General features: G+C 41.4%; 1 protein-coding gene across 1 annotated transcript; it reads left to right on the top strand.

Moving 5' to 3' along the window:
• The first annotated feature begins 416 nt into the window (after positions 1-416).
• Positions 417-25,264, top strand: LOC148666590 (protein FAM78A-like). The gene is made up of 2 exons (XM_088632588.1): positions 417-1,285; positions 21,634-25,264. The coding sequence occupies exons 1-2, from the start codon at positions 1,035-1,037 to the stop codon at positions 22,157-22,159; spliced, it is 777 nt and encodes a 258-aa protein (XP_088488714.1). The 5' UTR covers positions 417-1,034; the 3' UTR covers positions 22,160-25,264.
• Positions 25,265-26,733: the final 1,469 nt, after the last annotated feature.

The raw sequence follows: 26,733 nt of genomic DNA on the forward strand, positions 1-26,733 counted from the left end.
TAGCTCTGTCAATCACTACCTTGTTGATTGATAGCTATTTTATTTTAAACCACCGGTAGGTTAAAGGAAAGCGTGGCTGCAGCTCTCGGTGTAACTCTGTTGAGGGCGAACTTGAACTCATCTGGGACTGGACAGAAAGCACTGATGTCCGCTCTTCTTGCGGCAATGGACAGAGGAAGCTATAAGAAACGGAAACCTGCTTCGGAGAAGTAAACTAAACTGTAAGTTTATAAAACATGCTACTGATAACTAGAATATTATTATTATTATTATTATTATTATTATTATTATTATTATTATTATTATTAATAATAATAATAATACAAATGCTGGACCTCCTTAGCTTCCCAGCATAGAAATACTGATATACTGAATACTAAAACGTGCAGTAAGTTTCTTATACAGAGCATGTGGCGCGAGTGGATATTTTTAAAGACTGGTAAAAAATTGAAACTGCAACAGGATATCTAACCACCGCGATAACGCTAGGCTATGTGCCATGAAGACCTTCAGTTAAGACCCAGATGTCCCGATCAAAACGTAGGCGGAGACATCGATAACCACCTAACCTACCGCTTTGCTCTCTTGCCCTCTCCCTCTCCTCTAAACACATTTAAGCGCCACTCACCTATCCTCCTCGCTTAGTATTGTGTTTACCTTTTGATCTTCCCTTACCGTTGGCTGTTCATTTAGAGTGTCTTCTTGTTTCCGGACCTATTTTGTTTTTTTTTATTTTGGATTGCGGCTTTGTGTGACTTTCGGACTTGTCGGTAAAGGACTTCTGTTTTTTTTTTCCTTTTTTTGAGCAAGTCTTTCGGATTGCGAATTCACTACCGAGGAACTTCCTGGTTACTGTTCTGTCTACTGAATCCGCATAGGATCCATCCTTCGGTTTAGGAAGACCGACCGTAGCACCTTCTTTTAAAAAAATAATTTCTCTCTTTGACAGAAAACGCGAGACAAAATCACTGTGACTGTGCATGTTTTCCATGAGTCTATTGCCGTTCTTGTGAATTCTAGTGATATTCAATGCAATGGCCTCTATCCAGAGTATGCCCAAAAGTTTCCATGAAAGCATCGCCGTTCTTGAAGTGAATTCTATCATAGACTCAAATCCCAGCAGGATCTACGAATCCTCCTCTGCTCTGCGATACACAACCCCGTATTTCCGAGCTTCGACCCGGGTACTGGTGCCGCCCATCGCTGCTAAGGAGACCTGGACTGTGGGCTGGATTCAAGCCTGCAACCACAAGCAGTTTTACAGTGAATACGGGGATGAAGGAATGTAAGTACCGCGTTAGCACGCGAACTGATGTTCACATTACAGTATATTTATATACAATGGGTTATCAGGGCTATCTACTAGACCTCAGTAAGAAATACATATATAGCCCTATAAAAACACGTTTCTGTGTAACCTCTAAGAAGTGCTTTACTGCATAAAAACACAAAACTGAAAATGCTCAGCACAACCTGCTACAGTATACAGTATCTACAAAAAACGTTTCAGAATCTTTTGACCTTCTACAGCCTGTATAAATTGGTGAACAGACGCAAATCTGATAACATTATTCAATAGTTCAGGAGGGTAGCTGCGTCAGCATGTGTAAGGTGCAAAGGAACAAGTAATACTTTTATACCATGCTGAAAAAATAAATTAAACACAACATTTCGGCTTTACAAAACGATGAAACCAAACCGGTTGAACACAGCAAACCCAGTCTGTTTTCACAAGTTGCTTCCACTTCTTGCCATGGGCAATAAAAGCTGCTGAGCTAAATAAGGAAAGCTGTAACTATTATGACTGCTCACTGTTCTTCAGGCTGTGACAGGAGATCACACACTATTATTGTTATTATTATTATTGTTGTTATTATTATTATTGAGAGACAGGCTCACTGTCTGTTCCTCAGGCTGGGACAGGAGGTCACACACTGTATTATTATTATTGAGAGACAGGCTCACTGTCTGTTCCTCAGGCTGGGACAGGAGATCACACACTGTATTATTATTATTGAGAGACAGGCTCACTGTCTGTTCCTCAGGCTGGGACAGGAGATCACACACTGTATTATTATTATTGAGAGACAGGCTCACTGTCTGTTCCTCAGGCTGGGTCAGGAGATCACACACTGTATTATTATTATTGAGAGACAGGCTCACTATTCCTCAGGCTGGGACAGGAGATCACACACTGTATTATTATTATTGAGAGACAGGCTCACTGTCTGTTCCTCAGGCTGGGACAGGAGATCACACACTGTATTATTATTATTATTGAGAGACAGGCTCACTGTCTGTTCCTCAGGCTGGGACAGGAGATCACACACTGTATTATTATTATTGAGAGACAGGCTCACTGTCTGTTCCTCAGGCTGGGTCAGGAGATCACACACTGTATTATTATTATTGAGAGACAGGCTCACTATTCCTCAGGCTGGGACAGGAGATCACACACTGTATTATTATTATTGAGAGACAGGCTCACTGTCTGTTCCTCAGGCTGGGACAGGAGATCACACACTGTATTATTATTATTGAGAGACAGGCTCACTGTCTGTTCCTCAGGCTGGGACAGGAGATCACACACTGTATTATTATTATTGAGAGACAGGCTCACTGTTTGTCATGCTGGGACAGGAGATCACACACTGTATTATTATTATTGAGAGACAGGCTCACTGTCTGTTCCTCAGGCTGGGTCAGGAGATCACACACTGTATTATTATTATTGAGAGACAGGCTCACTGTCTGTTCCTCAGGCTGGGACAGGAGATCACACACTGTATTATTATTATTGAGAGACAGGCTCACTGTCTGTTCCTCAGGCTGGGACAGGAGATCACACACTGTATTATTATTATTGAGAGACAGACTCACTGTCTGTTCCTCAGGCTGGAACAGGAGATCACACACTGTATTATTATGATTGAGAGACAGGCTCACTGTCTGTTCCTCAGGCTGGGACAGGAGATTCACAGCCGAAACGTTGTGTTTTCCGTCTTTTCCATTATTCTTTTCAGCATGTAATAAATGTATTACTTGTTCCTTAACATTAGTCTGTGCCTTATGTTGATTGAATGTAGACAGTAAGGAGTGAATTAAACAGGCAGTTATGCTTTACCTTACTTCAAACCCCTCTTACCCACTTTTGAAACTTCAGAAGTTTCTAGTTTCTGCAAGGTGACGGAGAAAGATGCTCCCCGGTGTTCCTGTGTGGTTTAACAGTACGCGCAAGCAAGGTGCGTTGAGCATCAACAGAAGCGACCTTTTAGGTTTATACCTAAAGTATACCTGATGATGAAGTGCAGGGAGGTTCACTAGCTCAGGGAAATACTGGATGAATCAGTGGCAGAAGTGGCATGTGAGCTGGGAAATCCTTGTTGACAACCTATTTCCATTAACCATTGCACAATTGCAATTCATTTAAATGGAGATTTTGTGTAGGGAGTTAGGAGAGCATACTATAGGGAATGCTGGCTAGCAAGTGAGTCTTTGGTTTGATTCCAGCATCAGGTGCTTTCTGTGTGGAGTCTGCATAGTGCATGCTGTATATTACGTTTTCTTCTGCTCCAGTTTTCTCCCATAGTCATGATGCTGACATGATGCTGTCCAGATTAATTGGCGTCTCTAAATCATGCCACGTGTGGGAGTGCCCTCTGACAAATTAGTGGCTCATCATGGGCTTGGATGCACCATCATTATGGGATGCATCCTGTCTGCCAGGTTAGACTCTGGCTCTCTGCTAAGGATAAAACAGAATATAAACCAGAAAAGACACAGCCCAGCATTACTGACAGGTGTTTCAGTGACACTATCCATAGTGGTTCACTGGTGTTCAGTGGGAAAGTGCGAGGAAGTCACTGTATCTACAAATCCAGAGCCTCCGAAACGCTCAACATGTTAGCTGTTCCACAAAAGCAGTAATAGGTTGTCCTGGTTTACAGCTCCGCCTCTTGTTTGACATGTTTTCCTTCTTTGATGCTAAGCATTTCTGATGACAACCAGTATTTGCAGTCACGGGATAGTCAGCCATTCAACTTATAACAAATACATTAAAAGACATTATTATTTTTTCCTTCTTGTAATTTGCCTGTGCTGGCAGAAATTTGACCATGTCAAGCAAGGCCTATGTATAAAAAATTACACCCAAGTATTTGGTCACCCAAGAGCTGCTTTCCTCCTTTGAGGTAGATTATTAACTGGTGGCTGTTTGGGAGAAAAAGGGTATAATGTAATGAAGGTTCTGTTAATGAGCAGGGTGATTGAACAAGTAGCGAGGGAAAAGTAACCAGGCACCACATTTAGAATGTTTACTTTTGGATGGGAGACCTCCTGGGGAAAAAATAAGGTTGCTGCTGGAAGAGGTGTTAGTGGGGCCAGCAGGGGGTGCTCACCCAGTGGTCCATGTGGGTCCTAATGCCCCAGTATAGGGGCGAGGACACTATACTGTAAACAGGCGCCGTCCTTCGGATGAGCCGTAAAACCGATGTCCTGACTCTCTGTGGTCATTAAAAATCCCAGGGCATTTCTCGAAAAGAGTAGGGGTGTAACCCCGACGTCCTGGCCAAATCTACCATTGGCTCTTACCAATCATGGCCTCCTAATAATCCCCCTCTATGAAATGGCTACATTACTCTGCTCTCCTCCCCACTAATAGCTGATGTGTGGTGAGCGTTCTGGCGCACTAGGTGGATGCTGCACATTGGTTGTGGTGTAGGGGAGTCCCCATTACATGTAAAGTGCTTTGAGTGGATTGTCCAGAAAAGGGCTATATAAGTGTAAGCTATTATTATTATTATTATTATTATTATTATTACAATTGTAATATAAATTGTACACAGAAATAAAGCAGAATGATCAAATCCAGGGCAGCATGGTGGACTCCAGGGGCTAAGGTTCAGTTCCTGGGGTGCTGTCTGTGTGGAGTTTGTATGTTCTCCCCATGTTCACATGGGTTTACTCCCACAGTACAAAGACATGCTGGTTGATAAATTGGCCTCTGGGAAGATTGGCACTGGTGTGAGTGTGTGTGTTTGTGTCTGTCTGCGCTGTGATGGACTGGCGTCCTGTCCGGGGCGTGTCCTGCCTTGGACTCTCTGCACTGTCTCCCCCACTTCCCTGAAATCTAGGTCTAGTGGATAGTACTTGCAGCCCTGTATTTAGTCTTAACTGTGAGGTTAATGTTAACATGGCTCAGTATGGAAGAGCCCAGCTTCACTGTTTGTATAACCTTCTTCCAAACTTCCAGCACAGCACAGCACAGCACAGCGCCCCTAGAACCCCAAGCTGGCAGTGCTACTAGAGTTATTGCAGTGTTCTTGTGTTATCGGCTAATTCACAAGTGGTGCACATTTCTTTTGCTATGTCCTAAATTAAAAAGCAAAGTTTCATGTGTCAAGATGGCAAACGTTTTGGTTTCACTTTTAGATTTAGTGTAACTATCAGTATAATCAGTATAAGTGAGGTTTAATTAGCATTTAGCATGTTCATACTATGCAATATTTATACATACAGTATATATAATGGAAGTATAGAGTTGCATTCTAATATATTTTTACACATGATAAATGACTGGATTTATTTGTATCTGTTTTTATTTTTGAAAGCTTTCTTTCCTCAGTAACTTCCAGTACCTCTTGCTTTGCTCAAGAGTATCAGATTATCAGGTATTTGATATCCTCAGTGAACTGTCTAAGGGATCACTAACAGGTAGAAATCAATATTAATCCTAAGTGTGCTGTTATTTTTATAACTGCTGTTCTTTCACCATTCATATTTGCCTGTGAATGTTTGCCTTTATTTAAATCATGATCTTTAGCCAGGAACTACTGTAGCTACATGACTGGAACACGTTCTGGTTGTGTTTGAAGGACAAATAACTGAACTCTAATGACTGTGAAGTGGACCTATCAAAACATGTTCAAAACTGGTATTATTTAGGGGGAAAAAATAAGGTATTATCTGATGTTTAGTTTCTTAATCAAAACTAATTGCATTCTTCCTATGCCATGACACAGCCATGGTCAGCTAGAATGAGATGTACAGATGCAGCCATTCAAAGTGCGCGTTACAGACACGTACCGCAGGTGACGTCGCTCAGTATGACGCAAGATGACGCGCGGCACCGCAGTACGTGATTGGTTGACCGACAGGGGCACTCGTGGTCCGTTGGTCTGTCGTAGAAAGACTTACAGTAAACGTCTTTACTGTGCCCGTTGTAGATATTGAATTTTACCACTGAAGGGAAATCTTAGTAGCTGAACATAAAAAGAATAGGAGCATACTGTAACGCGTGTGAAAGCCATAAACGATATTAATTTTGGAACATAAACATACAGTGTATAGCTGGTCTTGGTACTTTAAAGAAAAAAATACACACCATTATTCCATTTCTCCCTAAACATTGTAAGCTTCGAAGTCTTTAACGTGATACCGGAGTCAACAAGTATACTTTTAGAATTTGATTAAAAGGGAATATAATATGGAATCGCGTATCTCAAGAATTTAATAACGGTATGATTATATCCGTGTACTGCGGCAGGGCTGAGTAGGGCTGTTTCGCCTGCCTGCTCATGCGAGCTGTCTTGTAACCTACTGGGCTAGGTGCGTGACTACCAACTGGCAGGTTGTGTGTTCGAATCCAGTTGGTGCTGGACCTTCCAGTTTTATTTATTTATTTTTTAATCGCGTAACATAAACATATTACCGTATGCAAACTGTACTGTATACAGTATGTATATGTATATTTAATGTCTTAACTGTGCCCGTTTAATTGAATTTAAAAAAATTATTTAACACGAACATTAAGCTGTTTACATCTTCCGCCTGAGAACAGTCACCCGTTGCTACCCAACGCAGAATGGTGATTGGCTGACACCATCTGACACCCCTCTGATTGGAGAAAAAAGACGTGCTGGTTTGCTATACATACTGTACCAGGAAGAGGATTTCTTTCTATTCAAAACGTGTATTTTAAAAGTTTAAGAAGTAAAAACCTTACAGCGTACACAGATTTCTAAACTGATCAGGATCGTTATCTTTGTCTTATGCATAATAATGTTCACCGCTCTGTCCAGCAAATTAATAATAAACTTTATTTTATATAGCGTTTTAAACGAATAAGTAATTAGATTGCTCATAAACCTAATCACTTGCTTTTTCTTTTTATTTAGGCTCAGATTTCAACTATAGATCGTATTATTAATAACCATAATAACAACCAACCAACAAAAACAACCATATAAACATAATACCAACCAAAAACATAGATAACAACCACAATACAAAATCAAATATATCAAACCATTTTACTCTCGCAAAGTCCTCCAATTATCATAATCCCGCCCCTTATGCAAAACCAAACCTTCCTCCCATCCCAGTTTATCCTGTTTATCATAAACAAAATCCACCTCAATTTTCAACATAAAGCATTACACAAAATCAATACCTCAACACTCCATACTCAACAACGATAATTCACAAACAGCCAGAACATGTAACTACACATTCCCAAACAGACCTAATTTCCATAGCCCCGCCCCTTATGCAAAACCAACATCCCTCCCCTGTTCTCTCTCTCCCCTGGCGGTTGTAATTGTTTTTATTTTCAAATAAATTTTAGCAAAGTCATGTATTTTAAAAATCTTAAGATTTTTATATTTATGTCTTTATTTAGTGGTTTCATTAGTGACAAAGGCTAAACTTTCTTGGAAAAATGTCTTTTATGTAAACCATGTTTGCTATTAATTCATTCAGGGCTAAAATATGTTCATTGTATTCTAATGAAAGAAGGGTTCCTTTCGCCGTAGTCGGGAGCCTAGCCTTTAACTAGTAAGTACTGTACTTACTGGGTTTTTGAGGGGGGGGAGGTGTCTTTCGCTGGAAATCTCGCCTCCTACTTTGAAAATACCCGTGAAACTGGTTCAATTCGTCAAAGCCAGCACTCCTGCAGAGAGGGGGGTTGTACTTGCAGTGTATACAGTACACGTGTTATGCTCTTCGTTAATGTCTAAGCCGGAACATAACATTATATCTCATTTTGTATTTCTTAAAAAAAAATCGTTTTCCCAGCCTAACAGTATTGTTTTTAACCTGTAAATTTGCTGGACAGAGAGGTGAACATTATTACACAGAAGACAAAGATAGCGATTTACGTTGCATTGTGTATCGTGCTACTTTAGTACAGTTTTAAATAATTGAAAGTCTAAACAGTATCAGCTTTATTTATGGGTTTTAAATAAAGGTGATTTAAACGCGATTTAAATCAATATAAATATTTATATTGTAACGCATAGGTGACTATTCATTGTTATTAAAATGACTTAAATTCGATCATGTTGTGATATTTAGAAATATACATTTGTTTGGTGCGAGTGAAGTTTTATTTAATCTCTGAGCCATACTGATTCTTCTGGAAGCCAGTTTCCGCCAGGGAGTAAAAAAAAACACACTATGGTATTCTCTCCAATGCAGTGCAGTTAAAACATACCTCTGATGCTGCTCCTAAATGAATATCGTTTATGACCATCAGAAGCTTTATGCTCCTTTTCTTTTTTCCAGTGGATTGAACAGGGAGAGGCATTTCATGATGTACTTTTCACTGATGAAACAACAGTGGCTCTGGAACAGTTTTCAACCATGTCGTTTTATAAAAAGGGGAGATATGTACATGTTACTGAAGCTAAAAGTTTAGCCTTTGTCACTAATGTAACCACTAAATAAAGACATATAGAAATCCCTACGTTACAGACTGTATATGGCTGGTATTGGTAGTTTAAAGAAAAATACACACCAGTATTCCACTTTCTCCCTAAACATTTTAAGCATCAGAGTCTTACATGTGGTTATTTATTGCATAATTTAATTTTGAAAGCCACTGAGACATCAGGTACTACTGTTGTATTTATGAAAAAGAAACAAAACAAAAAACATACTAACAACTGTGCCATCCTACTCCTTAGTTAATACATTTTATTATTCATAAACAGTTAACATTGTTAGCAAAATATTTTGAATTATATTTAACCCTATTTTTTCTTTAGTTTTGTATTTAACTTATTATATGATAGTCAGACTTAATGTATATTTGAACAATGAAAATATATTTTTTACAAGATTTTACATTAAGCACTTAATATTAATATGGTTAATAATAGTAAACTGTAACATGCTGTAACAAGATTGGTTAAACTGCGAAGAAAATGCTTTCAGAGAAAATGTTTCAGGTGTGAAGAACATAGATCTCTAATGCAATTTCAACCAAACCTGTTCCCACACACCCTGCCCCCACTACCATTAGAATATACACAAACATTTTAGCGTTTCATTCTGAGCAGAAGACCCTCACACCTGAAGAGTGCTGGCTGTGACGAATTAAACCGGTTTTACAGGTTTCAATCACAGACCATGTGACATGGGACTCAGTAAACTAACAGCGCCACTGGATTTGATAATACCTAACCAAAATCCGCAATATGGAAACAGAACCTGTGTGATTGTTGATAGATGATGTACTCGTAACATTTTTTCAAGACGAACTACAACATTTAAAAAATGACTTGTATGTACTTGATATCTCTAATCAATCCACGGGTCCCAGCACAAAACGAAAGTAAAATGCATACCGTTTCGCGCTTCTTATTAGTTGCTCAAAAGTAATTTGACCGTATGAAATGCATAATATAAACCTAGAAACATATACGTGAGCAGTACTTAAGCACTGTAGTATCGGTGTTAAGACATACCTCTCAAATACTGTAAATCAAGTTAAAAATATCTCAAGACCGATTCTGGTCGTAATGAAACCATGTTTCGTGTATGTTTTCTTTTTCATCTTGAAATAACTCATTTCTAAATACCTTTTTCACTGTTAACATCTTGCAGCAACTTTGCGAACAAAATATACACTCTGATAGTTCATCCTGCTACCAACATTAAATAAAACAAATCTTAAGATTTCTATATTTATGTCTTTATTTAGTGGTTTCATTAGTGACAAAGGCTAAACTTTCTTGGAAAAATGTATTTTATGTGTTGCAGAAAAAACTGACTTGCTTTAACAAAATATGTTTACAAATCCTTTCACCTGGCATTTTCGTAGTTAGAAATTATGGAACGCTCTGTTAAAAGCAAGGGAGTTTTTATGTCCATTGCAGTTCTTTTGCAACATGAATATAATTATATCGTTATTAATTTCTTGAGATACGCGATTCCATATTATATTCCCTTTTAATCAAATTCTAAAAGTATGCTTGTTGACTCCGGTATCACGTTAGTTAAAGACTTCGAAGCTTACAATGTTTAGGGAGAAATGGAATACTGGTGTGTATTTTTTTCTTTAAAGTACCGAGACCAGCCATATACTGTATGTTTATGATAAGATTTCCCTTCAGTGGTAAAATTAGTTATGAATAATCAATACTTAAACGGGCACAGTTAAGACATTAAATATACATACTGTATACAGTACAGTTTGCATATGGTAATATGTTTATGTTACGCGATTAAAAAATAAATAAATAAAACTGGAAGGTCCAGCACCAGCTAGATTCGAACACACAACCTGCCAGTTGGTAGTCACGCACCTAGACCAGTAGGCTACAAGACAGCTCGCATGAGCAGGCAGGCGAAACAGCCCTACACAGCCCTGCCGCAGTACACGGATATAATCATACCGTTATTAAATTCTTGAGATACGCGATTCCATATTATATTCCCTTTTAATCAAATTCTAAAAGTATGCTTGTTGACTCCGGTATCATGTTAGTTAAAGACTTCGAAGCTTACAATGTTTAGGGAGAAATGGAATACCGGTGTGTATTTTTCCTTGTGATATTTTAAGCTCTAGTTGAATGATAGGTGTCGCATTTTAAATCATTTTCGTAGTTAGAAATTATGAAACGCCCTGTTAAAAGCAAGGAAGTTTTTATGCCCGTTGAAGTAAAACAAAATGCCTGACAAAGTATGGCTTGGACAGATTCCAAGTGCTTGTACAAATGTGCTAAAGAAATTATACTTTGAGTATACAGCTTGTCCAAAGTCATCCATTATTAATACTATTAGTAATATCTTCAGTAAAGGCTTTGATGCATAAATATTTCTGATAAAGGTAGGTTGTGTACTTTTGTCCAACTGAGCAATCTTGCTTTCATAAAATATACCAACATTTTAATGACTGATGATTAACATGCTGTAATACACAGTTCAAAATTAAAGGCTCAAATGCTGTACATGAGAGGTTAAGCTCCCCCTGGCGGGTTTACAAGGCGACGCCGGATAGTTTACCACGTGACACCACATTAACTGCGTCATACCGCGTGATACTGTGACACGCCCACCGGGGTATGCCGCGAAATACCTCACGCATTTTGAATGGCTGCATCTGTATGCAAACTGATCTAATGAGCTCAGCAATGGTTTCTGGATTAGTACCAAATGAAGGTTAGAGAATGGCTGTGGAGAAAGTGACAAGGTCTATATTAAAACGCCTGAAACAGTGGCACACGTCAAGATGTGAATATTCTCAGAAATTTCACATTTCCCAGCAGAGTACTTGTTCACACAGTTCTTAATAGATTCAGCACCAGTAGCCTGGACTCGAATTTCCCTCTGGAGAAACCCTTTTGTGTCTATGAAATGAAGAGTGACAGGGAAGGGATTGAGAGAAATGAGAAAGAAGGAGACGCAAAAACAAAGAGACACATATTTAATCTTTTGTTTTTATGTACCTGTAATAAAAAAGGAAATGCTGCTACAGTACATAATCAATCAGTGCTTACTGTAAAGATGTACACAATTGTGTTCTGCTGTACAGTAATCTTTTTATTGCCAGGTAAAAGGTTAGGCTTAACCTTCTCTAAATAGTCATATGCAATCTCACTACTACTACTGACACTGTGCACACTACACATTGCATTTATACGATTTTCTGCACTTCTTGGTATACTGTATAAGGATTTTCTTGTATTCAATGTTCAAGAGATGAACTCTGACAAAACTCAATATAAATAGAGCTGCTATGTGTCCAGGGTGCAATACATTATGTCCAAGTAGTGCAGTATGTTGAATACAAAGAAATAAATAAAAACTGTATGTCCATGTAGCCATTACAGTGATTTGCTGAAGGAGCTGCAGGTTGGCTATTTAGCAGTCTTATTGACTGGAATTAGACACTGTTGCGTAATCTGTTGGACTTTGACTGAATGCTTTGCTACTAGGATGATTGGGTCCTTGAGAATGGACCTGGCCTTCTGAAGACATCTCGCTGAGTAGATATCCTGGCTGTTTTGGTAGCTCACAGCCGGTTATGAGCTGCACTGACTTCACCACCCTCTGCAGTACTTTGTGATCCCAGGCGGAGCAGTTCCCATACCAGGCAGTGATGCAGCCTGCCAGTCAGGATACTCTCAATAGTGCACCTGTAGAAGCTGGCCTAGATATGTGATGGCATGCTGAACTTCCTTAGCCTGCGGAGAAAGAATAGGCGCTGCTGTGCTGTTTTGACCACGATGCTGGTGTGGTGGGTCCAGGTTAAGTCCTCAGTGATGTTAACTCCCAGAAACTTAAAACTGCTGACCCTCTGCACTGCAGTTCCATTGATATAAATAGGTATGTGATCTCCCTGGTGGTTACTATAATCCACAATCATCTTCTTAGTCTCTCTGATGTTCAGAGAGAGGTGGTTCTCCTGGCACCATGCTGTCAGGGTTTCAACCTCCTCTCTGTACGCAGACTCTTCACCATCTGTGATCAGGCTGATGACTGTTGTATCATCCACAAACTGAGTAATGGAGTTTGAGTTATGCCTGGCATCACAATCATGAGTAAGTAAGGAGTAGAGGAGAGGGCTAAGCACACAGCCATGGGGAGGTTCCAGTTTTTGGAGTCTGGCTAGAGCATACAGAAGTGCTAGAATGTTTGTGAACCCTTTAGAATTTTCTGAATTTCTGCATACATTTGTAAATTTATGTAAAGCATAAAAAACAGGTTCACACACTTTTTCCAACAGACATTTAATGTTGGATCATTTTGATCATTAAATGAATGAAAAAGTATATCCTTTTGTGTTATTTGTTTCATTGGGTTCTCTTTATATATTTTTTTATAACTTGGATGAAGATCTGATCACATTTTAGGTCAGATTTATGCAGAAATTCAGAAATGTATGTTGGTGCCCACCCTCACCATCTGCGGACATCAAAAAGTCCAGGATCCAATTACAAAGGGAGGTGTTCAGTCCCAGGTCCTGGAGCTTGATGACAAGTTTTGAGGGCACTATGGTATTGAATGCTGAGTTGTAATTGGCAAACTGTATTCTCACATGTTCCTTTCTTAACCAGGTGTGAGAGGGCAGTATGGAGGGCAGTGGCTATAGCATCCTCTGTTGACCTGTTCTGGCGATACGCAAATCCTAGTGGGTCTAGGGTATCAGGCAGTGAGAGGTGATGAATGCTTTGACCAACCGCTCAAGGCACTTCATGATTTCACGAGGAATGACAGCACCCGATTGGGAGAAATTAGAATCGTTTATTGGGATGTGAAGACTTGGCATAACCCGCTTGGCTGAAGGCCAACCTCCCGGCCATTGGACGGGGAGGATAGGACCCCCAAAAGAACCAAGTGGGACCCCCAGTCACCAGTGCAGAAAAGCAATGATTATTGAACTAACTCTGCCGAGGAGAGAAAGTGCCTGCTTGAGGATACCAGGGTTAGTTTCAATGTATGCGTGATAAGCCTCGGAGGACCAGCGGCCGAGTTGCTTGATGAGATACTTGGGTATGCCTTGGCGAGCGGCAGAGGACATGGCCCCTGATCTGAAGGAGTGGCCGGAGAATTGTTCAGGGGGGTATCCGGCGGTTAGAAGGATGTCGTGGAGGTGAGAGAGACACCAGTCATGATACGGCCCATCTCGTTTACGAACAGAGGGTCAGTAGGCAAAGCTCCGGCAGAGGTGCGAAGATGCGCATAATGAGATAGAGGCTCGTATGGGCTTACGTATGAACAGAGTTTGAAATAATAAATGAGAGTGCCGGACCTGAGTTGCTTTTCTTGAGATAGAAGGTCAATGTATTGTAAGATAAGATTGAGATGTCAGATAAGCAGGGTTTAGAAGAAGGATCGAAGGATGTGGAAGCAGCGGTAATTTCGGAGCATCTTAGGATGCCGAAAAAGGCTAACAAGAATAAAGATTCAAGAGTGCGGTCGACCCAGGGTGAGTGGTAACCCGACCTGAGAACGTAGACGCAAGATTCAAGCATGTCTGAGGTAAGTGGTGCGCGTTGGTCCGGAAGTGGTTTTTCAAGTCACTGAAAGCCTTTAAGAAGGAGAGTAATTTGAGGGTGGATAAGGGATGGACAAGTCGTGCCGAAAAGGAGTTTTGGAAGAAGTGGATGCCGCCCAGGTATACTTTGGTGGTGGATGCTCATACCTTGAGTGAGTTTCTACAATGGCAGACGAAGGATATGGTGAGAATAATTGAAAGAAGGGAATTTTATGTTCGCAGAGAGGTGGAAGGATTGGAAGCCCTTCCAGGCAGTCCAGTAAGAATTGAGAGTTCGAGGGTCAATCCCTGAGAGGATAGTTTGCTGGGCCAGCTGAAGATAGTGATGAAAAGGATGATTCAGAGGAACGTGAGTTCTGAATAGGGAGGTACTGTGCACGGGTTCGGTCTTGCATCTGGTGCCAAGTTCCTGAATTTCTGAAACTGAAAGCGAGAGAGAGTGTCAGCAATCTCATTAAGGTGGCCTGGAATATGAGCTGCTACGAGGATGAATTGATGTGTGAGAGAAATCCATTTAAGGCGGCGGAGAAATTTCATGATAGATTGGGATGAAGAACTTCCTTTGTTGATTATATGAACTACTGCGCAGTTGTCTGACTGGATGAGGATGGATTTTTGTTTCCAATTGTGGCCCCAAAGAAAAGCGGCAACGACAATTGGAAATATTTCGAACAAGGCCGGTGACTGGTCGGCGAGAGGGATTGAAGAGAATTCGGGAGGCCAAGGAGCTGCAAACCATTGGCCTTGGTAATAGCCTCCAAAACCAACTGAGGGGACTGCGTCTGTGAAAAGCTGGTTATCCTCGGGATCAGAGAGGAGGTCATCGTAGAAGAGAGATATGCCATTCCAGTTGGCCAAGAACAGCTGCCAAAGCCTGAGCTTGGATTTGCAGTCATCTGAAAGGCTAAGTGGTGGTAAAAAGAGGACACAGAAGAGGAGAGGTTGAGAAGGTAGGAGATGAATGATACGCATGGCATAATTGAGATGTCCGAGCAGAGTGAGAAGTTCCCTCTTTGCACAAAATTTAGCGGAAAAATAGGTAGAGATATACATCTGTCAATTTTGTCGCGAGGCAGGGAGGTGGAAAAATTGATGGAATTGAGGGTGATACCGAGGAATTGGATGGTATGAGAGGGGCCGGTTGTTTTGTCCATGGCGAGAGGTACCCCTAGTTTCCTAAAAACGGAAATAAGTGTGGAGGAGGCTCTTGCAGGTGGGGAAAGCGTCGTAAGGAAATCGTTGAGAAGGTGGATGAGAAAAGGAAGCTTATAGTTATTCAAGAGAATCCAGCAAAGAGCTTCGGCTAAGGTATTGAAAATTTTTGGGCTACTCCTACATCCGAAAGTAAGGCGGACTCCAAAGAAGAACTTGTTCCGCCAATAAACTCCGAAGAGGCGCCAGAAGTCTGGGTCGAGAGGCATGACTTTAAAAGCGCTAGAGATGTTGGCCTTAGCGAGCCAGGCACCCGAACCTGCGATTTTGATGAGAGAAATGGTGTGGTAAATTGAGGCGTAGTGGAGGGAGAAGTCTGAGCTGGGAATAAGGCTATTGAGACTTGGTACGTGGGAGTTATGAGGAGCTGTCAAGTCGATTATAAGGCGTTTTTTACCGTAATACTTACGGACCGTAATACTGATGGGATTGATTCGGTATGCGGGGAATGGGGGAGAGTCAAGTGGGCCGATCATGAAACCGTTCTCGACTTTGGATGCTAACAAGGAATCAACGGACTGGGGATCGGCGGTGGCAGATTGCACATTTTTGCAAAAGATGGGGGAAGTGTGCACAGACATGTTGAGAATCCGAGTAAGATGTGAGTGGAAGAGGGATAGGTGACAGAGCAGTTCGGAAGCAAGAGCGGGGATATCGATTTGGTAGACAGATAAGCCAGTAGACATTTGGGAACACTGAAGGTGGAGCGAACGTGGAATGGCCGGCGGGGGCAGGCAGAGCGAACATGAGCTTTGCCGCAGAAGCTGCAAATGTGAAGGAAACGACAGAGGGAAGAGGTACATGTCGAGGAATTAAAGTTGTTGCAGATGGCCTCCGATCATTACGATGAGGCGACTGCGAAGGTCTTTGGACCGAGAAGGTTTGAAGAAGACCTTTCGGGAAAATTGATGCTGTGGGGGAGAAGGGGTGGAGTTGGGGTTAAGCTTGCAGACGATATGTAATGGAAAGTTACTGAGAAAAGGTGTTTTATCCTAAAAATGTTGTTTACAGACAGAGCTGTGCTGCAGAAGCAGCTGGATACTTAGAACAAAGTGTGATAGCACCCAACTCACCAAGGGCATGGGATGTTTTAATAATGTTTATCTCTGCTGCTTGAAGAAGGGAGTATGATAAACTATTTGAATAACTGCTCTTCTTTGCTTAAAGCAAAAACCTATAAGGAATGGAAAATTACTGCTTTGCCTGTCCTTGAAGTGTTGCATCAGCTTAAAAAAGATTTAAAACAAGGGCTCTTCCTGCTTGCTTTTGTATCAGCTTTCACTTCTCTACACAGACGGGTGATGGCTATTTTCCAAATTGCAATTTGAATAAAGACCTTACTGAGTGAATGAGAATACCTCTCCTGGCTCTTCTTCAATAAAATTCCATGATGGGTATCTGGGCAAAGATTTGAACAGAGGAACAGAAGTCCCAGGAAAGAGCTCTGATGCCAGCGAAAGTGTCGAGAGCTCCCCAGTAGGTGCGCTGATTCCATTGGAGTAGGTGGGCAGCGGCCTTGGCCGAGAACTGCTTATGATAATCGTAGAACAGGGGGCCCTCGAAACGGACAGATAAATTGAGGATGATGAGCATGTAATCGTCGAGCTCCTGACGACGGTCAGGAAAGGTGGAGCACATGATGTCGCGAAAAATACTGAAAGCCAGACAGAAGTCGGAAATTCTAAGGACTGAAGCAGTGAGGGTTGGAAGATTTGAGAGTAACAGAAATCGTGCCGCAGTCGACTGTTCTAGAATCAGAGTTGTAAGTGGAGGAAGAGAGAAGGTGAGTTAGATTGACGTCCGCACCTCGTGGAATTTGCTGCTGGAGTGAATGGGGAGGAGGACTAAACTTTAGTGCGTTAGGAGGAGCTGGGAAAGGAACGGCTGTTCGGAGAGAAAAGTCCTTAGTAAATGGGAGATTGGAATCCAGGGCCGAAGGCATGGGATGACTGATGCCGTGTTGGACACCGGGGATGGGAGAAGATGAGGAGGGAAGAAGAGCAGAAAACAGATTGTGAAAGGAGGGGTTAGACAGATCTGGGGCCTGAAGCTCAGTGGCTTGTGATATGGAAGCCGAAGACTGTTGAGGAGGAATTGAAGCAGGGGCGAAGGCTGCGTGAAGGACGGAGGCAGCTGCCGAGTTGTCTTGGACGCCAGGGGGTGGGGGAAGGTAAGGGCCCCCTGCTGGCTGAGCTGAGGGAGACTTTGGCAGGGGCCGAAGGCACCAAGCCGGTGGACCCTGAGCCATGTTGGATGCTGGAGGTAGAGACAGAGGAGAGTGCAGAAATTAGATTAAACAGAGAAGAAGAGGGTTGGGGAGGGGCGTGAGCCTGGGGCCTTAGACTCGGCAACAAGGAGTTTAGGGAAGGAGGCTGAGAGGAAGAGGCTAGGTGCAGTTGTTCAGCAGAGGTATGGATTGGTTGGGGAAGAGATGCAGACACAGATATATCGAGACAAGACGGAAGATGCGACAGGCAGAGGCGCGGGCGGCCTCGGGTTCCTCACATTCGGATGAGTGGCAGCGGCGCGGGTGATGTAATCAGAGAGTGCCGGGGGGAGCTGTGGAGCCGAGGTTTCCGTTTTGTGTAGACTGCAGTTAGGTACAGGGAAAAGAGAGCTTTTTTGGAGGCGTTTCTTTTAAAACGGATGCCATATTTTCAAAGTATCCTCTGGAGGCTTGCTATGGTCCAGTTAGAAATCATGAGAGATGATCCGGGAGAAGGGGGAGCCGATGTGCGGGGGTTATTTGGAGACTTTGCCGTAGAGGAACGGGAAGGCTGGGTTTGTGATGAGAGAGGGACTACGACAGCGGAACGCAGTCTTCGGCGAGGAGTTGGATCTTGTGAGGACTGGCTGGGAGATGAGCGGCGCTGATGTGGCACGGCGGATGATGGGAGCGATGAGACGGAGGTAAGGGGAGCGGGGGGGGAGGACTGGACGAGAGGGGTAGGGGAGTCCCCTGCACGGCAGAAAAGGTCTTCATTGGAGCAGCAGATTTGTACTTCTCACTTGCACAAGAAGGGAGCATGGATTTGAGCTATGCGAAAACAAACCATGCAGAAAATGAGCGAGGAAGAAGAGAGGGTAACGTTTGATATATCACTCAGAATAAGTGGGAATTGCAGCAGCTTTGTCGAATGAGCTCGGCTGCTTTCATTCCTCCCGAACTTTCATTAAATACTCTATAACTGATGTGAGTGCAACAGGGCGGTAGTCATTCAGGCACCTGACTCTGTTTCTTAGGAACGGGGAAAATGGTGGTTTTCTTAAAGCAGGAAGGAACTATGTACTGAGCTAGGGAGAGATTGAATATGTCAGAGAAGACATCTGCCAGCTGGTCTGCACATGCCTTCAGAACGCGGCCAGGGATGGCATCAGGGCAAGGAGCTTTGTGTGGATTGGTCTTTTTAAAAACTTTACACACATCCGCTCTGGATATGATCAGTGGGTGTTCACCCTGGATTTCTGGAATCTTCCTGACTGGATCTGCGTTACTGACTTCAAACTGAGCATAGAACGAAATTAGCTCATCGGGAAGAGAGGCAGACTGCTGAGTGTTATAGCTGGGTTGTGTTTTGTAGTCTGTAATGGTGCGTATACCACTCCACATGGGCCATGTGTTGCAGCCGTGATAATATGACTCTAATTTTACTCTGTAGTTGTATTTAGCTATTTTGATAGCTTTCCTGAGGTCATATCTGGATTTTTTTGTATTTATCCATATCGCCAGAATTGAAAGCGGTTGTCCTGGCTTGAAGTTTGGCACATATCTCGCCATTTACCCATGGTTTCTGATTTCTTGATGTCCTGTTGGACAGCAAGCCTTGCTCTCAGTTCATCCAGTTTATTTTCAAGTGACTGAACATTGGCAAGAAGTATACTAGGGAGCGGGGCATGATTGTTGTGCTGCCTCGATCTTACCAGAACGCCTGCTGGTTTACCCCTCTTCCTACGATGCCGTCTTCTTCCCAGTACAGGTACGGGTGAGACACCTCAGTCCAGATAGTCGGCAGTAATTACTGGTGTAGATTTAACTGTGCCAATATTCGATCTTATGTCCATTAATGTTTGTTGGTCATATCTAATCACCGAGCATACAGTATGTGCGGTTAGCAGTACGAAAAACAAAAATAAAGAAATAAACAAGGACAAAGGATGCTCGCAGGATACTTGCAGGACTCCAGGCTTTAGTGTCGGCATCATCTTACTTGCCACTCTACATCTTACTTGTCAGATGCACTAATTTATGTGGTAATAAGCCATATCCATTGGTCCAGCCATAGTACCGTTAGGTCATTCCTTTGTTTTGCCTCCTTTCTACACTAATACAGTATATCCATGTACTTGTTTAGCAGCACTCTTGTTACTTTTAGACAGTATTTGCACACTTGGCCCAGGTGCTGAGGATGATCTTGCTTTCCTGATGATGCTGGTCATTTCCTTCAGTCTAGGCTCCTGCATCCATTGGATCATCAGATTTCAATCTGTCAACAGCTGTGAGAGCTGTGTCAGTCCTCCAGGCAGTGGTGACTCCATTGGTATCTGTGGGGCCTGTGAAGTGAAAAATAGCAGATAACTCTGACAAGCACAGGTTCCTGCAAGGTTGCTGGGTTTCATCTTTCCTGTGCTGGTTTTAGGAGCTGCTGTAAACGCAGGCCTGTTAAACTATGGATAATCTAAATTGAAGAGGGGGATTTAAAAGAACATAATTGGCCATTTTAATTTTTGGGGGGGAAAAATTACAGAATGTGCAAGAATTGGGTGGAGTGGTAGCTCTGTGGCTAAGGATCTGCGCTTGTGGTTGGAAGGTTGTCGGTTCAAATCCCACCGGCGGCAGAGGAATCTTATGCTGTTGGGCCCCTGAGCAAGGCTGTTAACCCCAACTTCTCCAGGGGCCTTGTATAAATGACTGACCCTGTGCTCTGACCCCAGGCTCTCTCCCCATCTGTGTGTCTCATGGAGAGCAGGCTGGGGTATGTGAAAAGACAAACTCCTCATGCAAGAAATTGTAAAGGGTTAATAAAGTGATGTTTTATTATTATTAACAACTTCTTAAGTGGTGCAGTGGTTAGTATTACAGCATGTCCGAGTTCACTTCTTAGGGTGCTATGTATATAGAGTTGTATCTTCTAATGAACGGGGGGGTTCTTCCCATAGTCCAAAGACATACTGGTGGATTAGTTGCCTTCTGGGGAAAATTGTTTATCTGTGTGATGGACTGGTGTTCCATCGAAGGTGTATCGTGCCTTGTGAATTTTGCTTGCCGGGATAGGCTCCCCTGCTATTCAGAATTGGATGAAGCAGTTATAAAATGTGTGGATAGATGATGGATTTACATTTAAAAAAAAGTTAATGGGCATATCTGAACAAATCTTGCGACATCTGAATGACTGGTACTGCAGAGTTTCCAAAAGAGGATGCAGAACTTGTGTGATACCAGTGCGATCCTCTGTTTATTTTTAACAAAAACAGATGCATGGGATATTAAGAATGAATATGACTTCTGTCAGATAAAGCCAATACAGGTCAAACAGGTATATATATATTTTCTTGTTAGATGGGAACACATTTTCCTGCTGGGAAATTATTTTCCTTAGTTCTAATTATGTGCATTGCTGTGCAAAAGCCTTGGATATTTTAGACAAATTCAGGAATTACTATATGTTATGCGCATCAAGAATTGTTTCAAAGCCACCATTAATGTTTTTAACTATAGTACTTCATTTTGACTATTTTTCCTAGAGTTTAGTTTGTGTGAGTTTTTGATCAGAATAAGGGATCAGAATCTTCAACATTATGATCTCAGGAACTCAAAGTAATGATGACCCAATTAGAAACATTATAGTAGCCAATCAATCATATTTACTAATCAAATCTGACTCTTTGCCAGGTGTTCCTTGTATAAGTGATTGTTGACCTTGTCCCATTTCTTCCCCTGAATATGTTGGTAATGTAAAAAATATGCTTTTTTCAGTACAGGATAAGGAACTGTCTAGATCGTTTTAAATAAAAAGGCTAAAACTGCTGTAGAAGCCACCATAGACTTGTTTTACTATAAAGGAGGAAAGTGTCAAAAACTTGCACTGTTGCTGTGTTTCATGTTGATGTGCTAATTAATTAATTGCTGTGTTTTGTTTTAGGTCTAGCTGGGAGATCCCTGATTTAAGGGATGGTAAAATTCAAGCAATAAGTGACTCTGATGGGGTGAACTACCCCTGGTATGGCAATACGACAGAGACCTGCACCATCGTCGGCCCCACCAAGAAGAACACAGAGATCAAGGTCAGCATGGATGACAATTTCGACACCAGTGTGTCCTGGAACGTGCCCAAGAGAAACAGCAACCTGCACCAGCTGACCAGCATCCACAGGGACCAGAGCTTCATCACCTGGCTGGTGGCCATCAACCAATCCACCAGAGAGCACCTCATCCTGAAGACCATCAAGTGGAGGATGCAGCTCCACATCAAGATCGACCCCAGGAATCCCCTGGGCCAGCGTGCCAAGCTGCTGAAGCCCACTACCCAGGAGCAGCCCCAGATCCTGGCCAAGAAAGAGCCCATCCCACCCAACGCCATGGTGAAGCCCAATGCCAACGATACGCAGGTCCTGATGTGGAGGCCAAAAAAAGGAAAGCCTGTGGTTGTTACACCTCCAAAATTCTAGGGTACTATATTGAAGAAACTAACCCCCCCCAATCTTTTTTTTTACATCAGAAACATGAATTAAAAAATCTAACAAGATGCCCCAAGTGGCAAAGCTATGAACGTCTCCTGGACTTAACAACTGCAACCATTCTACCTTTAGCACAGTGATACCCGGCCCAGTTTAAATTAAATCATTGCAAAAATGGCTAGTATTATTTTTTGCTAGGCATTTTTTTTAACATTATATGAGAATATATACAGTAGGTGTGTGTGTATATACAAATTTGCACATCTTGTTTCCTGGGATAGGAAGGGTGGGAGACTTTTTTTCAAACAGGAAAAAATTTATAAAGAAGGTAGTCCCCTAATTAAGTAGTCACATTAGAAGCTAAAAAAAACTATGATCTGAGTATTTATGCTATGCAGTAATTTTGTACCTAAAAGAACCTGAAACTCCAACTGTACTGTTGTAGAGAAAAGAGGCACAGCGCAGTTCAGTGAAGGATTGAAAGAGGTTTATTAATAATGAAGAGGCCTCCCCAAGATCAGACTGACAGAGTAATCCTATCTGATTTGCTTGCCATTGTTCAAAAGAATCCTTTTATATTGTTATAACCATCTCCTCTATGTACCCAACATGGTATTGGAGAAGCACATATTTTATGATCAATATGTTTAGGGCTAACTGCTGATCCATCCTACAGACTTTCATGTATGCAACACAACAGTCTGCTTGTTCAGCGTATGTGTCCTTCGCACAAGCAATTCTTGCATGTAGGGCAAATCTTACACAGAAATCCTATAAAGATATCAAAATACTACACACACCCCTCTTGTTCATTGGACATTTTATTAAATGGTACAATGGAACAACTTATATAATACATGGATGATTCGTTTTACCTGATGCTATTTGTAAAGTTTTTGTTTTAGTGATCTTTTTTTTAATTTATCGAGTTGACATTTGCAACATATACTCAGTAATGATCCTGTAAATATACAGATAGATGCCATTGCAGACCCCAACTGTGCTATATTCCACCATGAATATTTATATGTAGTGCCACTGTGAGAAGCTCCCAGGATCTGTGCTTCCATACGCATCAAGTCAACCACCAACTACCTCAGCTTAACTCGGGTACTGCGCACCTATCGACATTGCTTTATCAACAGCCTGTTGCATTTGGGCAAGAACACTGCTTTCTTCATGGTATATGTTCTCCCACCATGGGCTAAATTTGAGCAAAGGCCGTGTTCGTCCGGCAATGTCCCATGTGGAAAGCATTTGTTAACTGTATGCAGAAGTGTGGTTTTCCGGTCACAATAGATATATATATATAGGTTTCTCTGTCAGACATGATATACCATTCAAGTGGGTAGTTCAGGTGGGTAGCTGCGTCAGCATCCGTAGGCTGCAAAGGAACAAGTAATAGGTTTATTCCATGCTGTAAAAAAGAAGAAAGAAAACACGTTCCGTTCCGGTACAATGAACCATTGTAAGCCTAATTTTTTAAGCATTTCCAATAGTGTATTTAGGTACTACTCCTAATCTGATATTCATTCACTTTTGACTGCATTTAATAGATCTCTAGCAAAATTTTCATATGAATAATTGTATTTTTCAATATACCTTGACCTAATGTATTCACTATTTCTACTAAAGCTTTACAGCATGCAAAACATAATTTTCTCCATTAGCTGCTAAACCCAGACCCTGCAATGCCTGATGAGCATATGCCTAGTTAGCACATGCTTCTGTATTTGCAATTTTCCATGAAATTATAGCAAAATTTGAACTTCCAAAGAGACCTCCAATATCTCCAAACAATTTTTTTTTCCCGAGCACTTCTTGGTGCAATTTGAGTTTGATACTCTATAATTAGTATGGATATTGTTACACTTTCTTTAAACAAAAGACAAAAGATGGACCCTATGTGGGAGATGAGAAAACAAGAAGCCGAAAACCAGGATGCCATAATCCGTAGTCAAAAAGTATCAAGTTAAAAAAAACAGGAAGTGAATCCAAAAGACCAATCCGAAAACAAGATCCAAAACCGAAGTCGAGTAAGCAAACCAGAAGTCTAGAATAACCAGGAAGCAATCAATATGGCAAAAGACTCTGAATTATCTCACGAGAAGTTCAAGCAAATACTGAGCAGGGAGATGAGAGTGAGGCAGGTTAAAGTACCCAGGAGTAGGGGTGTGTCTGATTACTGATTACGCACTGTAATGCGGAGAGGTGTGTGTCAGGTCCTCATTGGGCAAGTCGTAACAGATATGCTTTGTTGCAGCCATTGTAAAGTACTGGTTTTGTTTCTACAATTGATTACATTTTTATATTGCAATACAACAATATAGCTAAATCATAAGTTATCTCTAAAGTAACCATTTTAACATCATGCAACATTCCCTAAGAAGTCCATCTGTTGGTGGTGTCATCAATGTTGGACATATTGTTAGTTTTGTATATCCACAGGTTGTTGTATTGTTTATATTCAGTGTTTCCTCTGGATAACATTGATACATTTAATTAAATAATATTGTCCATCGACTCAATTTGTCCATACAAAAGGTTTCAAATTAGTCCATCTGGATGTAATTAAAATCAGTACTGATTCATACTCTGGGTCTTGGGATGCTCCTAGTATATGTTGTGATGCACATAATGAGTCCAGTTTCATTTCTATGAATAGCGGTTATTAGCTGACTGTCATAAGTTCCATTATGTATTCTGAGTTTTGATCAATTGGATGATAATCTTTTCGGAGATTCCCACCATGTTATACATTGTCGTACTTTACTTGGATTCAAACTGGATTGAACTTGTATGGCGTTCCTGGTTTTTCCAGCTTCACTTGAATCATATTTTTACCTGGTGGTTATATTGTGAATGGTAGCATGTTTGTGCTGATAACTGATCTGTTAACCATCAGTTTGGTTCCCTTCTCCATTCACCATCTGCCCTCCCTATTAAGTGTATATATTGGCCATTGTCAATGCACTGACTCTTTGAGGTCTGTCCCATGGTAATCTGTAAAATCTAAATATGTTATATTCTGGATCCTAGTATACTGGAACACCATTTCCTGTCCTGTGAATAGAAATAAAAGAAAAATGATTAGTATTCATTGTTAAGTATTATCTTTGTCTTGACTTCCATTCAGAAAAGGTTTCACTTGCATGCAATGGAACCATTGTGCATTACCTTTTCTTGAAACTGATACACTTGTATCTCTTTTTCTGTGGTTTTATAGAATGTGGCACTATGTACTGGGATAGGGGGATGCTGTTCACAAGCCAATAGTATTTAAACCACAGCACCCACGATGCTGCAAGTGTTTTACACACTAAGCAGGTCTTCTGACCTTGCCAAGCCTTGATTTGGGTTGTGAAACCTTTTTTCGTTTTTATTTAATGATTTTTTCAATATGGCACTGTAAGACATGCAATACATGGGGGGGTAACCAAGTAATTTATAGTCTGAAACTGCATGATCAAAACATTGTTCATTATCGCAACCATTATCGGTATCTTAGCTACCTTCTATTTTTTATACAGTAGAGTTTCTTTAAAAAACACATGCCTGTCAGAAGGCCAAGGAATTGCATGGCGAATAAGAAGATTTACTCGTATTCTAATAAAATAAATATTGTGAAACCTTTGCTTTCATACAAAAATTCATCTGTGTAAAAGTGTCACTTTGACTTTGCAGGTAACAAGTTCAATATGAAAACAATGTTTCATGTGCGATAAATAACCGTACAGGAAAATATCGGGAAAAAAAATGTCTTATCTCACTATTCGCGCCAGGCGCTCGGACACAGACATGACCGTTCACTAAAGAAATTAATGAAGAAGAGGAGTGATATCATTGCAAGGCGATATCTGCTGCTGGCTGTTTAGTTTAATAATTATTTACGAGGAAAACATGGGTCCTTGCAATAACAAAAACACGCACTATAAAACGACAGAAGGAGTTTGAAAGAGCGAAAACGGGGACCTTTCGCGTGTGAAGTGAACGTGATAACCACCGCGCTACGGAAACGACAGTACACCCTACCCCCAGAGCAGGATAGGAGACTCCACATTCTACAGCGCTCTGGCAATAGAGGAGTTCTGACTAGCGAAATGGGGAAAATCTCCTTTTCAGGATGTGGAAATATTTTCCCGATTTTTTCGAAGGTCAGCACTCACTGCCAGTCACACCTCCCCACCACGCGCAATGTATCTCTCTTAGCACACTAAAACGATCGCTATTATTACACTTTTTTGCACTCTGCATACTGCTCTACAGGGCTTTTTTTGCATGAGCTGCTCATTTGAGATCCAGAAGGCAACACAGACGCGCTCCTATACCAGAAGTCGATCTCACACCGCCTTGGTGAAAAGCAGGAAACCTCAGCACTAAACCATTACTGAAAGCTTTTGAAAAGGAGCTCTGTAATATTCACAAATACTAAGACAAGGTATAAATACTTCATAGGTTTAAAATTCAGGAATATGAATGGTCAATTGTTTACAATTGGAGTTTTTATGTTACGTATGACTTATCGACTTTTTTACAATACGTGAAAAAAACAGCACACCAAAATG

Source organism: Lepisosteus platostomus, chromosome 5 (genome assembly GCF_059453375.1).
Source record: "Lepisosteus platostomus isolate fLepPlt1 chromosome 5, fLepPlt1.hap1, whole genome shotgun sequence".
Taxonomy (NCBI): Eukaryota; Metazoa; Chordata; class Actinopteri; order Semionotiformes; family Lepisosteidae; genus Lepisosteus; species Lepisosteus platostomus.

Bases quoted from the DNA above. Each gene is read 5' to 3' on its own strand.
- LOC148666590 (XM_088632588.1), top strand. From the start codon at position 1,035: ATGGCCTCTATCCAGAGTATGCCCAAAAGTTTCCATGAAAGCATCGCC. The intron at 1,286-21,633 runs GTAAGTACCGCG...GTTTTGTTTTAG, and splicing joins GAATACGGGGATGAAGGAAT to GTCTAGCTGGGAGATCCCTG.